The 14,291-nt window shown below is 39.6% G+C and overlaps 1 protein-coding gene across 4 annotated transcripts in view; it reads right to left on the bottom strand.

The window, feature by feature from the left end:
- ST7 (suppression of tumorigenicity 7) overlaps positions 1–11,967 on the bottom strand; it is a 123,147-nt gene extending 111,180 nt beyond the window's left edge. For 3 of the 4 annotated variants that reach the window (XM_087969321.1, XM_087969329.1, XM_087969330.1), the window contains exon 1: positions 11,483–11,780. In XM_087969321.1, coding sequence (XP_087825447.1) covers positions 11,483–11,633 — 151 coding nt within the window. In that variant the 5' untranslated portion in view covers positions 11,634–11,780. Of the gene's footprint in view, positions 1–11,482 lie in introns of all 4 variants that reach the window. The other variant, XM_087969320.1, reaches the window with a different exon arrangement.
- Between the last annotated feature and the right edge of the window lie 2,324 nt (positions 11,968–14,291).

Below are 14,291 nucleotides of genomic sequence, written 5' to 3'. Positions count from 1 at the left end.
GTATAACTAAGCTGTATGCAAGTTAGCTTAAAAACAGTACTGCCTTTCTACTACTTTTATGCATTAGGACATTCATAAAACCTCTCACATTTATTCAAGAGGTTAATCATGCTGGTCTTTTGCAGGACTGCTTATTAGGTTGCAAGTATAGACTACAATTTGAGCTGCATCACCTACAGGCATATATAGTACACAGAGTTTGGAAATACAGGAATTATCAACTTATTACGTCATTCAACATTAAATGCATAAAGTACAGATAGTGACAATTATATTATTGATAGGATGCTGGCATGCACCCACACACACACCTGTTGCTAAAAACACAATCAGGCAAAATTCAGTGAGTTAATTCATACCTATACTGTGATTAAAAATAGATAATGAAGTCTCTGGATAAATGTTAATTCAGATCATTCTCTCATCTCCCTTGAAATTCCTTTGCTCACAAATAATTGTAGATGAGAGATAAATGAATTTTTGATATTGTGGATGATAGCTGTTTCATTTATTTGTATGTCATCCTAGATTCAGTTGTCAGCAGAGGTCTCAGAATACAAAGATGATTGGGGCAGCTGCAGTTTCCTGGAAGCTGGCAAGCAGTCCCAGAGCCACACGGTATTTGTCGGTATTTGTCGCTCTGCGTGGCAGGGTGCAAGAAGACCAGAATGACAACAATTGCCGGCAGGGGGCGTAGATAGGCGGTAGGAAGAATTAGAAGCAATCCCTTAACTTACTGGGAGGCTCAAACTGGGAGGGACCAAGTCCAGAATGGCCTGGCTTGGCTTGAATCCTCAGCTAAGGATTTCAAGTAGCAATATAGTGACTGGAAGCAAAAAAGGTATTTGGGGAAGAAAGAGAAGAGAGCTACCCAGGGGATGCCTGTTTAATAATTTTTAATCTTTTATTTACAAAAAAAAAAAAAATTCCAAAATTCCTTCAATGTGTTTCTTTTTTCTTTTTTTTTTCTTCCAAGTTTTATGTTAAGCAAAAATTTCAGGAGATTTTCAGTTTACATCCTTTTTAACAATAAATAACATTTTAGAAATGACCTCATTGCTTTTATGTTGTTGGAGATGCTTTAAAGTTGATGCTTTATTTAAATACATTGTTCTACTTCAGCAACAAACAATTACATGTATTAACTTTGAGATGTAAAATAAGCAAATATTTGCATTTTTATTATCTTTATCTTTATGACATGGGAGCTGACTTCTGGACAAAAATAATGGATTTACTGCATAGTCCAAAGACTTACTGTTTAGCACTGGAAAAACAAACATGTGGCTCCAACTATTCAGTGGTTTGCAGAATTGATGAATATAACTCAGTTATAGATGACTATAATGAATTATGGTTTCAATTTATTGATGTATTTAGGTCTCTATATAAACATTTTGCATATTTTTGTTTTTTTCTTGTCTTCTTTTATTATTTTATACATTCTTTATCTTCTTTGTATTTAATTACAAAAAAGAAAGAAAAAGGTGTCATGATTTCAAACCAATACATGCCTATCTGAAATGTTTCAGTTTACATTTTTTGAAGTAACACACTGCAATGCAACTTAATGCATTTCTAAAGGTATATTTTAACTGAGTCACCTATCGTTCATGAACCCTTTTGCAGAAAATCGTTCAGAAAATAGGAGACAAATTCAATGTACCTTTCCTTTTCCTCTTTCACATTCAAAACAGATTTTAATTTTCCTTTACAGGTCAGGGGTCCCCAACCACCGGTCCACGGACCGGTACCAGTCCGTGGAACAAGTCCTACCGGGCGCTGGTTTGCTGGGTGCCGCCATCTTGTTTTGATGAAAAAGTGCTTCCGGTGAGCTTTTCCGGGTGAAAGCTCACCGGAAGCACTTTCATCAAAACAAGATGGCGCGCCAAGCGATGCCGATACCGGGCCGTGCCATAAAAAGGTTGGGGATACCGGGCGCGGAATAAAAAGGTTGGGGATCACTGCTTTACAGGTCTAAAACAATACTATATAAATATCGGGTAAAGTTCAATAGCAATTTATTCTTATAATTCTCTAACCACTAATATATTCCATATTGATACTCCATACTGATATTGATATTTAAATATATAAGATTGTTTATAAAGGTAAATGTTTTATCTGCCAGCTGTGTCTGCCTCCAGAGGTGATGCTGATCTCTGATTCACAGCCAAAGAGCCCCGTTGCCCAAAGACGTTTCCATGGTCATGTGGCCAGCATGACTACACACAGAGGTGCAAGGAAGGCTGTTACCTTTCTGCCAAAGTAGTAGATATTTATCCACTTGCATTTTTACATGGTTTCTAACTGATAGGTTGGTACGAGCTGGGGCAAGTAATGGAAGCTAACTCTGTCATGCAGGACTTAAGTCTCAAACTCCAACCTTCTGTTCAGTGGTAGGATTCAAATTTTTTTTACTACCGGTTCTGTGGGCGTGGCTTGGTGGATGTGGCATGGTTTGGTGGGCATGGCAGGGGAAGGATACTGCAAAATCCCATTCCCTCCCCACTCCATTAACCTGCATTCCAGCTCCATTCTTCTGTGCAGGGCAACCAAAGAAGACCCTGACGATCAGGATCGGGAGGCAAAGAATAGATGGTGATGGGTCCAGTCAGAGGTGGCATTTGCCGGTTCTCCTAACTACTCAAAATTTCCACTACCAGTTCTCCAGAACTGGTCAGAGCCTACTGAATACTACCTCTGCTTCCGTTCAACAAACCCAGCATCTTAACTGCTTGGCTACTGTGCTCCGTAAGATCATTTATCCCATTTTTATTTTATATAAATAACTCAAGGTGATGAACATAGATAATACCCCTGCCTTCTCTTATTGGGTCGAGATACGATGTGACTGGTCCAGCTCACTGTCAATTTCTAGATTTAAGTATTTTATGAGACAGTAAAAAGAGTTTGAGTTCATTTAAAATAAAAGAGAGTTGGCAATGAAATGATAATCTCCACATCTGTATTTCCAGACAGGTAGAAACTCTTGGCTGATCTTAACTGATATCTAAAAGCTAAGGAGAATAAGATTTGAATTAGCATTTGAGTTCATCAGATCACCAAGGCTTCAAACTAGACTATGAAGAGGGGGGAGGAAATATTAACATGATATTAAATGGACTCTATTCCTATAGGAGTAATGCAATTCCATGCATTCCTGGCCTGGCATAGATCCATGTGGGCCAATATAAACATAAATCTGGAAAAACTGGGGTTAATTCTATTTACTTCTTCCCACCAGACAATAATAAAATGTCCCACTAAATCCAACAGAGTGGGCATGCTCTACGCCAGTTCTATGAAGCAGTGTCATCTGGCAGGACACAGGCAATGTTTTCTCTGTTACAATGTCTCATATATGCTATCTGAAATATTAAAATCAACACATTTGTTATTGCACACTGAATGCAACTTGTTGTTAGTCAAGTATTTCATAATCCCTTTCCCAAACACAGTCTGTTCAGTTCAGTATCAACCTATATATTCTGAAGATTATGACAGATGGTTTTGTAGAAAGATTTGACACCATATTAAGATGAAGCAGGAATCAGCCTGTTTAGCCATAATGCAGTTCATCTGAGATTTCCTTATAAGCACATTGATGATCAAAAGAAGTTTGATTCCTTGTTGTTTCTTTTCCTTTCCCTACTCAAGTTTCTAATCTCTCTTTTAAAGGTACTTTGTAACATTTCCAGTCTTACTTACAATTAAATCTAAGGGAGTCAATGATTTTAACTTTTATTGTGTTTAAAGTCTGACCTCTAGTGTCCAGTCTAATATAAAAAATTAGCCATTGAGAAAAATAAACCTGTTCTGAGTTTTTGAAATTTATTATCTTTTCTTATTTACAATAGAAATATTCAAATTGAGTCTCCTAAAACATCATTTTAACATTAAGCGGGTTAGACATGGAATATGAATTAAAAATAATGTAAGTCCCAGGTATGTTTACAACAATCAGACTCTCATATTTTTCTAATAAATTCCACCACAGTTTAGCAGTATATTTAATGTTTTTTTAGAATAGAACAGAAATATTCTTTATTGGCCAAATGTGATTGGACACATCAGGAATTTGTCTCTGGTGCATAAGCTCTCAGTGTACATACAAACAACAAAGTGATAATTCATAGGTTATAAATCATAAGGTATCAATAGGAGAGGTATGTAGGAAGGATGAGAAGGTGGGAAAGATGAGATGAGAAAAGAGCAATTTCATAGTAACAAAGATTTGTCATACTTTGTAATTAATTCAAATGGACAAAAGATCAAAAAAGATCTTGACAATCTTGAACGTTGCATTTACATTTAGGCAGGAAAAATCAAAGGTATAAGTACAGATTAGGTAAGACCTGGCTCAAAAACAGTAACTGTGAGAGAGGCAGTGTGCAGCAGCAGCAGCCGAAAAAGCGAATACAATCCTAGGCTGTATAAACAGAGGCATAGAATCAAAATCATGTGAAAGATTAGTGCCGCATTATAAAACCCTAGTAAGACTACACCTGGAATACTGAAACCAATTTTGGTCACCATACCACAGAAAACATTTTGACACTTTGGAAAAAGTTCAAAGAAGAGCAGCTAAGATGATCAAAGGCCTGGAGACTAAATCATGTATTCCCCTTTTCTGTTGCTTTCCAGTATTATACTTATTTTTCAAATTATTTTTCTTTTCTTTGGTTGCTTTTTTAAGTCTTAAATTCTCCATTCTCTTTCCCCCCTTTCCGTTTTCTTCCCCACATAAAATTGCTTGTTCATTAAAGATGGCTTCTTCTTTCTCCCAGTCTTCTTGTTTTGCAGTCTTTTCTTGTTGTTTCTCATAGTTCCAAATCTCCATTTCTAAGAATTGAAAAACGAAGCCAAAAGAACCCTTCCCTTCTTGTGCATCTTCTTTGTACTTTTTAAGTTCCATTTTCAATTCATCCAGAAGTGGTGCCATTGTATAAATTTTTAAACAACCACCCGATTGATTTTAGTCATTCAAATATAATACCAAGAATCCAAAGATCACCAAATAATCCAAATACACGCAAGCTGTTGTGGTTTTTTTGCTCTTTTTTTTCACTTTCTCTTCCTGGGGTTACTATTTAGTTGCAAAGTTTCAGTTAAAATGTATCTTTTAGAAGTCTTGTTGAAGTTTTACTGTAGATTCTTTTAAAGTCCAGGCAATCTCCTCCCTCTTCCAGATCCTGCCCTTATTCTTTTTCTCTCCCTTCCTGCTTATGAAAAAGAAAAATTTTAATGTCCAGAAATCTTTATTATTCCTTTGGCATTTTTTTTTTCAGCTTAATTATCTATTGATGTCAAAGCGGATTTTTCTGATTTCTTATTTAAGTCTCTTAGTTGTCAGTATAGGGAAGGAGAGAGAAGAAAAAAAAAAGCCAAACCTTTCCCTTTTCACTTTCCTTCGCTGCTTCCGACTCTTCTTTGGGAGCAATGTTATTTTTTGTAAGTTTAAATTCCAGGGTACCTTGGTTGTTGCTTTTACAATTTAACCTGGTCAGCCAAAACTTTCACTTCTTATCTTCCTCCTGCACATTCTTTTCCGGTCGAGTTCTCCTTTGTGGTGGCCATTTCTGACCACCGCTGCAACCGCCTTCAGGAAAGGGAGTAATGGCCAGGTGAGGAGGAGAGATGAGGCTCTCCTCAACCCTGCTGGCGGTCTCCCCCCTCTTCACCACCTCTACGGGGTGGCTTAGCCCCGAAACCAGCCGGCTCGGGCGCTCCAGCGGCGAGCCCAGACAGAAACCACGCACGATCGTGGATTTCTGTCTGTCACTGAAGCCCTTCAAACCAGAAGTCCGTAAAACATCTGTTATACAGCTTATATTATGAAATGATGAATATATACAATACTGTTAAATAAATCACTATTTTTCCTCTACATTTTGGTGATGTTATTTTAGAAGACTTTTTAAGGGTAGCAAAACTGAGGATGGGGCCTAATCTATGGGTCACCCAGTATTATTATAGAAGAAAGCTATTTTGGGAGAAACAGAAAAAAATGGAAAGAATTTTCTCTCTCTCTCTGTTTTTAGCATGTTGTGTTTTCATTCCCAATTCACCTTAAGTGTTCATTGATCACATTAATTTAACTATGTAAAGAATTCATATTTATTTCTCTGAAGAATTAAAGCAGAGTGGAACATTTCTGCCACTCTGAAAACAGTTTCTACTACTAAAACATGTCCTGAGAAAGGAGATGGAAAGAATCATTCAAAATGTCTGAATTAGAAATGAGATGTTTCTCTTTCCTGCTACTGGATAAGTTTCATAAAAGTTGTTCCTCTATATATATGTAAACCTCTTCCATGTTATGATTTTTATTAACATATCTATAATAAAGAAAAAAGAGCTTTATATTATTCCCATATCAATCTGGTAGTTAAGCTACTCAATAAGAACTGGTCCTTCCTCTTTCCAACTTCCATTTTCTCCCCTATCTTCAATCACTTGTAAGATTTCGATTAAGATTTCTTGAAAATAATATTTACTACTAATAACAATATATGCTGCTGACAAAGAGAAGAACATGCATCACAGTAAATATACCCAAATCTACTTTATCTTAAGTTGCACATGGGAAGTATCACCCAAAATAGTTTTATAGATACAGTACAAATTTTATTTTATAGCATGATTATTAAGATGAAGCAGCAATTGTGATCCACAAGGCTGTTGGTGTTTTCCTTATCTTATTTTTTTCGAACTTGATAAAACCATATAACTCCATAGCAAATTAAATGAAACTTTTTCAATAAAACAAAAAATAAATGAATTTGGATGTGTTATAGAAAACATTATTTTTTTCATTTCACAGCATTCTACAGGATAAAAAACAAGATAATGCTAAAGACCAAACAACGCTGTTTTAATCATTTCCACATCTGAATCTGATCTCAACATTCTGTGAGAAAGACATTGATTTTGGAACTAATTCAGAAATATTACCTTTGAACTTTTATTTCTTAGATATCCCTGGGACACTGCTACTTGACATTGGCCACAGGACAAGTCAAAAGACAGATGGGACTATAGTCAATGAATGGGTGGCCAGTCATTCTCTCTCAGCCCAACTTACCTCACAGGTGATGTGGAGAAAATAGGAGGAGGAAGGACTATTAGGTATGTTCACCGCCTGGAGTTATTTATGAAAATAATAAAAGTGGGATATAAATAAATGCTAAATATATTTTAAAAGTGAATTAGTCAAAGAGCAAAATAATAATGAAGGATCACTTGGGGGAACCTGAAAGAACTAACTAGTAGTCAGCAGCTACCGTGTTTCTCATATAATAAGGCCAGGTCTTATTTATTTTTTTGAGCCCCGAAAAAATGGCTAGGCTGTCTTTTCGGGGGTGACTTAATTCCTCCCCCCCTTGCATCTTTGGGCGGGTGGGCGGCGACGGCTTGGATGTTGACCTCAGTGTTGGTGGGGCACTTCGTATCGGGGTCAACGCAGGCAGCACCATATCCGGGTGTGCAACAAAAGTACTTCCTAATGGCAAGGCCCCCCACCATTCCCTTCCCTTCGCATGTTTTAATATAGGCCTTAATTTGGGGGGAGGGGCTTAATTTCATTTCATGCCTATAAAACATGCTGGGACTTCCTATTGGAGGAGGCCGTATTGTTGGAGAAACAGGGTAATTGTCCGGAGGATTTCATTTGTGAGAGATGGAATATTTTCAGAGTATTATGCTGATAAAATAATCCAAAGTTTAAAATATAAAGGAAAAAAGAATTAAAAGGTATTGTGCAATACTCCCATGGCATAGAATGAAACAAAACAAGTAAAATTTAAGCCCTTATCCAAATGAATGCACTTGAAAAATAAAAAAGAACATCGGATGATATTTCAATCTGATATTTCTAGAAGGGAATATTGCTTTTGGCAAATCTAAATAGCTTTATTTTTTTCCTGGTCTACAAGTTCACTAAGAACTATATTTAAATGCATTTAATTCATTAAATAAGTTATTTATATCTAGACCACGGTTGTCAAACTCAAAGTCCGCGGGCCAGATCCGGTTCCTCTGCCAGTGACAATGCGGCCCTCCCAAGCTCCATCTTCGCTGGCAGAGGGTTGCAAGAGGCCATCACAGCCGAAAACAGGCACCCCCGACACGAGTGATGTTGACCTGGCCATGTCCACCCCAGCCCCCCGAAGTCAAACACAACCCTGATGAGGCCCTCAATGAAATCAAGTTTGACATCCTGACCTAGACTAAGAAATAAATACATCTTTGTCTTCTTTTAGTAACTAACTACTTTTGATTCAGACTTTGAATTACAGTATATTTCCATTCTTTAGGCTTAAATGTAATAACCTTGCTTTTGTTTTTTAATAAAAGCATTGCATTATTCTTTTCTGCCAGATGACTATCCAGCTTGTTTTTCATGATTTCCAGCAAAGGAAAACTCACTATTTTGTGTGGTAATCTTTTCCATTGGCTGGCAGTCTGTTACAGTCAGGAAGTTCCTTCTAACATTCAACCAAAAGCTTCTTCCTTGTTCACCTATTGGTTCCAGCCCTGTTCTCCAGGCCAGTGGAAAATAAGTTGAGTGCCTCTTTTGTGTGACAAAATTAGAATGGCACAGCAATATATCTGCAAGTGTTTGGGTCTATGTGTGAGTTAGGACAAGCTTGTGGTGCTATGCTTCTGTGATAATTTCTTCCACATTTGTATTTAAAACAGATATATTTTCAAATAAAGTTAATAATTTATTAAAACTTCTATGCCACCTAATTCTTGTCAATTTAAGGCAGGTCCACAACCAAAGAAATTATAATAAATCAATAAAACAAAGATAAAAGATGGCAGATGTACAGAAAGTGAGCATGGTGTTACAACTAAAGCTCAATGTAATATTGTTTGCTGCCCTGAATTATTGGATATGAGACGGGCAGCAAATAAATTTTATAAATAAATTAAATAAATAAGATATACCATGCAAAAAAGATTGTTATTTTCATTATGTTGAAAAAGGAAAAAAAAGCATCAGTAATTTTTGAGCTTAGTAATAAAAATTCTACCATATTATTATAATAGAATAGAATAACAGAGTTGGAAGGGGCCTTTGAGGTCTTCTAGTCCAACCCCCTGCTCAGGCAGGGAACCCTAAAATGGCTGTCCAATCTCTTCTTTAAAACTTCCAGTTTTGGAGCATTCACAACTTCTGGAGGCAAGCTGTTCCACTGATTAATTGTTCTGTCAGGAAATCTCTCAACTCTAGGTTGCTTCTCTCCTTCATTAATTTCCATCCCTTGCTTCTTGTCCTGCCCTCAGGTGATTTGGAAAACAGATTGACCCCCTTTTCCTTGTGGCAACCCCTGAGATATTGAGCTATCATGTCACCTCGTGTTCTTCTTTTCATTATTCTAGCAGGCGTTCTTTGTATGTTTTAGCCTCCAAGTCCCCTAATCATCTTTGTTGTGCTTTGAACTCTTTCAACATATTTTTTTACATCGTGGTGACCAAAATGCTGTGCAGTATTCCAAGTGTGGCCTTACCAAGGCTTTATAAAGTGGTATTAACACTTCATGAAATCTTGATTCTATCCCTTGTTAATGCAGCCTAGAACTGTGTTGGCTTTTTTGGCAGCTGCAGCACACTGCTGGCTTATATTTAAATGACTGTCCACTACAGTTAATAATTTATTAAACTTCTATGCCACCTAATTCTTGTCAATTTAAGGCAGGTCCACAACCAAAGAAATTATAATAAATCAATAAAACAAAGATAAAAGATGGCAGATGTACAGAACTCCAAGATCCCTCTCACAGTTACTACTATTGAGCCAGTTACCATCTCTGCCAGGGGTCCCCAAACTTGGCAACTTTAAGACTTGTGGACTTCAACTCCCAGAATTCCTCAGCCAGTTATGCCAGCTATGCTGGCTGAGGAATTCTAGGAGTTGAAGTCCACAAGTCTTAAAGTTGCCAAGTTTGAAGACCTCTGATCTATACCACACCTGTGCATTTGTTTTTCTTGCCTAAATGTAGAACCTTATTTTTTTTCACCACTGAATTTCATTTTGTTAGACAGCGTCCAATGTCCAAGTCTGTCAAGATCCTTCTGTAGCTTAAGCCTATCTTCTGGAGTGTTGGCTATTCCTGCTACCTTGGTGTCACCTGCAAATCTGATGAGTTCCCCATCTATCCCCTTGTCCAAATCATTGATGAAGAGGTTCTACATACTTCTGCTTTTCTGCCAGCATTTGTACTTTTAAACTTCCATATGCATTTCACCTGTTGTATGCTGCCATCATGCCACTTCAAAGCTCTAAAAACAGCATGCTCCATACCATTCCAATATTGGTGTATTAGTGATTATGTGTCAGATATACAGCGTAACATACTTATATCTACTTTTTTAAATGGATAAGGAAAAATCTTAAGTGTCCTGGCCACAAGGCCACTATCCTACTTGCTCAACATGCTGCTGTCACTGCTGCTGTCAATCAAATAGGATTGATGCCGTCAATCAAATAGGAGCAAGTCCTATGGAGAGCTTGGAAAGATCAGCCTGTGATTTATGGCATGTCATAACTTTCTGCTGCTATTGACCTACAGCATTTGGTCCCTACCAATATTACTTGATTTACTTCTTTATGTAGGTGTGCAGTGGAATAACAGTCTTTCCCTGCAGCCTGCAAAATGTTTTTACTTGTCCTGTTTATTCACTACCTTCATGGAGCAGGAAGTCCCAACCCTTACAGTAGTGATTATGATAGCTAAATGGAATCTTCCAGTTGTTCTGTTCACCAAACCTACGGACAAGATTATAGTTCCTCCTACCCTCCTACTCAACATGTTGACCAAAACCTCTCAAAAGCTCCAGCCCAATAACATCCATAGACACCAGATCTGGGAAGACTTTGTTTTAGTTTGGTTGGCTTTTTAACGTTGCATAGTTGTTGCCACATGCCGGGTGCAGGAACCCCCTTCCGATATTTTTTTCCATTAACAGTTTTAATTTGGATCAGAACAGGTTAACAAGCCAACCCGCTTTCCCAAACGCCCCCCAACTCTTTCTCTGCACTGAGGAAATAGGGAGGAGAAAGTGAGCCATAAAAACCCAACTCAAAACATCAGAGATAGTAAAGGAGACGGGACTTAAGAGTTCTTTCTAATAGGGGGACAAACCAACCAACCAACCAACCAACCACCAAAACAGAGCAGAGAGCCAACTCCGAGCCCCCTCCCATTTTTACTACCTAAGAGGTACAACAAGGAGTAGAAGGGAAACGTTACACTTCCCTGCTGCATCAAGAGCGACGGCCTTTTTTAGCCTGCAGCGTGGAACTGGGTGGGCTCGGAAGAAAGTTTTTCTATCTCGCCGCCTTTTCCCCTCCAGAGAACCGCCACCTTCCAGCCCACCCACCTCCCTTCCCCGGAGCTACACAGCCGAAGAAGGCCCTCGGGCGTGAGGTTAGGCGAGGAGAGGCCAAAGGCAAAGAGGCGCGTTTGGTTACCTGAGGCCAGGTTATCATTGATCTTTAAAGGCACCCTCAAGATGTAGACGAGAAAAAGCAAGGCGAAGAACCAGAGAGTCCACAAGTACGTCCAGGACCAGAGGATGCAGGATTGAAGTTGCTCCAGAAAACCACCCCCGGTTTCGGCCATGTTTTGGGGAAGAAAGGGGCTTGAGAGGGAGAGAGGGGAAGCCACACAAGTCCTGCTGCAGCTCCCTCTCTTGCTACCTCGACCTCGCGCCGTCGACTCCTGAGGTGATTCATGTCTTCCCAAAGTTAACGCGTCCCGCTCTACCTCCGCCCCTCTCTCTCTCTCTCTCTCAGGGTTTCCACGCGAACATCTATTTCAGACTCGGCCTCAAGCCGTAAACAAACCCAGCTGTAAGAGGAGCCTCTTTCCCTCCCAACCTCCTGGCCTCCTTCCTAACAACCCTTTTTTTCTGCTTCTTGGTTAGCACCGGCATATGCGAGGCTACCCGCCCCCCCGTCAGAGGCCAAAGTCAACACGGTTCCTGTGTCTGCGGCGCCTCAACTTACAAACCGATGGCAGAAACAGGCAGGAAGCCAACGCGAAGGGAGTCGTGGAGAAGAAACAGCCTCCGCTCTTATTTTCATTTTAGTTGCGTTTTTTTTTCCCTTTCCGTTTTTCGACGGCAGCCTGGTTTCTCTCCCTTACCATCCCCATTTCATCAGGAAAGAAAACTTTGAATGAAGCTACATACAAACCACAGGCCAATAAAAAGAACATTTAGCCTTTTAAAGTGGGAGACGGAGTCTATTTCCCAAATTCTTACAAGCTAGAGAACCATCCCCCCCCCAAAATGGGGCTGAAATACGTTCGCCCTTTCCCCAATAAAAGAATTTTTCCCCAATAAAAGAATTAACCTAGTGATTATAGAACTTGCGGGGCCAAAAACCCTCAGGTGTGTATACTAGGATTTCATTGCAACCTGTTGAAGCCGAAACTGCATCTTCTTTCCATCCTGAATGACAACCACCTCCCAAACCCATTGTGATTTGAGGGAGAGCAGCACTTTGATCTTGGACTCTCACATACATTGGGAGAAAACCCAGTGTTTGGTAACCTAGGACTCCCTCAAAGAGTGAATGGGCTGACTCGACTCCCAACATATCAAAGCCCCCCAATTGCTGAAAAAAATTGTATGATCAATAGCCAGATAAACCCCGTTGAGCCATTTGCTAACAGGGTTGTGTGTCCCTTACTCTATACTCTTTATGTGCATGACTGCATTCCTACTCACGTTAGGAATACTATTGCTAAATTTGCAGATGATACAACAGTGGAGGGACTTATCTGGGGGAGGGGATGAGTCTGCCTACCGAGATGAGGTGGACCGGTTGCTTTCGTGGTGTGGAGACAACAACTTGGTTCTCAATACCAATAAGACCCAAGGAGCTTATAGTGGATTATAGAAGGAACAGATCAGACATCCAGCCCTTGCTTATCAATGGAGACCGAGTGGAGCAAGTGGCCAGTTTTAAGTTTCTGGGTGTTACCCTAAAAGAGGACCTGACCTGGGGTGCCCAAATTGCAGCCCTGGTCAAAAGGGCCCAGCAGAGATTATACTAACTGAGGCTTCTCAGAAAACAACTACTGGACGAGAAACTGCTGGTGACCTTCTACCGCTGCACCATAGAGAGCATTTTAACATACTGCACCTCTGTATGGTTTGCCAATTGCACAGTGGCAGACAGGAAAGCACTCCAGAGGGTTAATGTCATTGCCCAGAAGATCATGGGTTGCCCTCTCCCCTCTTTGGAAGAGCTTTATAGCTCCCGCTGCCTTAAGAAAAGTTCAAAACATTCTCAAAGATCCATCTCATCCTGGGAACCCATTTTTTTATTACCATCTGGCAGATGATACAGAATAATAAGAACAAGGACAAATAGGGCTGAAAAACAGCTTCTATCCCAGGGCAGTAGCTCTTTTGAATTCTGCTGTATAGTGCGGTGTTGGTGCGGTGTCGGGGTTTCTGGTTCAGTGTGTGAAGGGTGAAGGATGTGTGTTTTGTGTTTATTTTCACGCTCCTGGTCACGATGTGCACTGAAGATGGTGTTTGATTTCGTTGTACGAGGAGCAATGACAATAAAGTAAACTAAAGAGAATCTTTGTGTATCTCCCCCTCCCGTCTGCTTTTTCTTTTGCTGAACTAACATCGCTGTCAAAGGGGGCAAAATGTCAGTTCTACTTGGCTGAGCTTGGCCACCACACAGGTATCCTGCCATCAAAAACTGGAAAAGGGGGGTGGAATAGAAGGACCATAAACCTATGTGTGTACATGATGGGAAATCTGGAGGGGGGGGGAGGAGAATGACAGGTGATAAAGACCAGAGCAGCTGGATCTAGCTTGTACCAATATCCCAAGCCCAGGCAACCTGAGAAAATATGCGGACCACCCCAACATCTCAGCATTCTCAAAACATTTTGGCAAGCTTCATTTGCATGGAATTGGATTGGTCCCGGGTGGAATGGGGGGAGGGATAGGCTGTGGGCTAACGTTTTTTGTATCTCCAGTGCGGGGAAATTCCAAGCTGGTTTGACTTTACTGCAACCAGCACCTTTAGTAAAAGAACTCTTTTGCTTTAACCTTAATGGAGTCAAGGATCTTTCTCTCCTAAGGGATAAAATTATATAAAATAAAATAACCCTGATTTGTCAACCAGAGTATCATGACTCCTAAAATAAAATAGCTGTTATACTATTTCTTAAAATGAAATAATATACATTGTTGTTTCCAATGGGAAAAGTTCCTGGGAAAGGAAGATCCCAATAGCTCTTTTCAATAAA

The sequence above is a fragment of the Notechis scutatus genome, chromosome 6 (genome assembly GCF_049901735.1).
Source record: "Notechis scutatus isolate UNSWTSFEM ecotype Mainland chromosome 6, rNotScu1.2, whole genome shotgun sequence".
Lineage (NCBI taxonomy): Eukaryota > Metazoa > Chordata > Lepidosauria > Squamata > Elapidae > Notechis > Notechis scutatus.
This window is presented reverse-complemented; position numbering and strand designations above follow the sequence as displayed.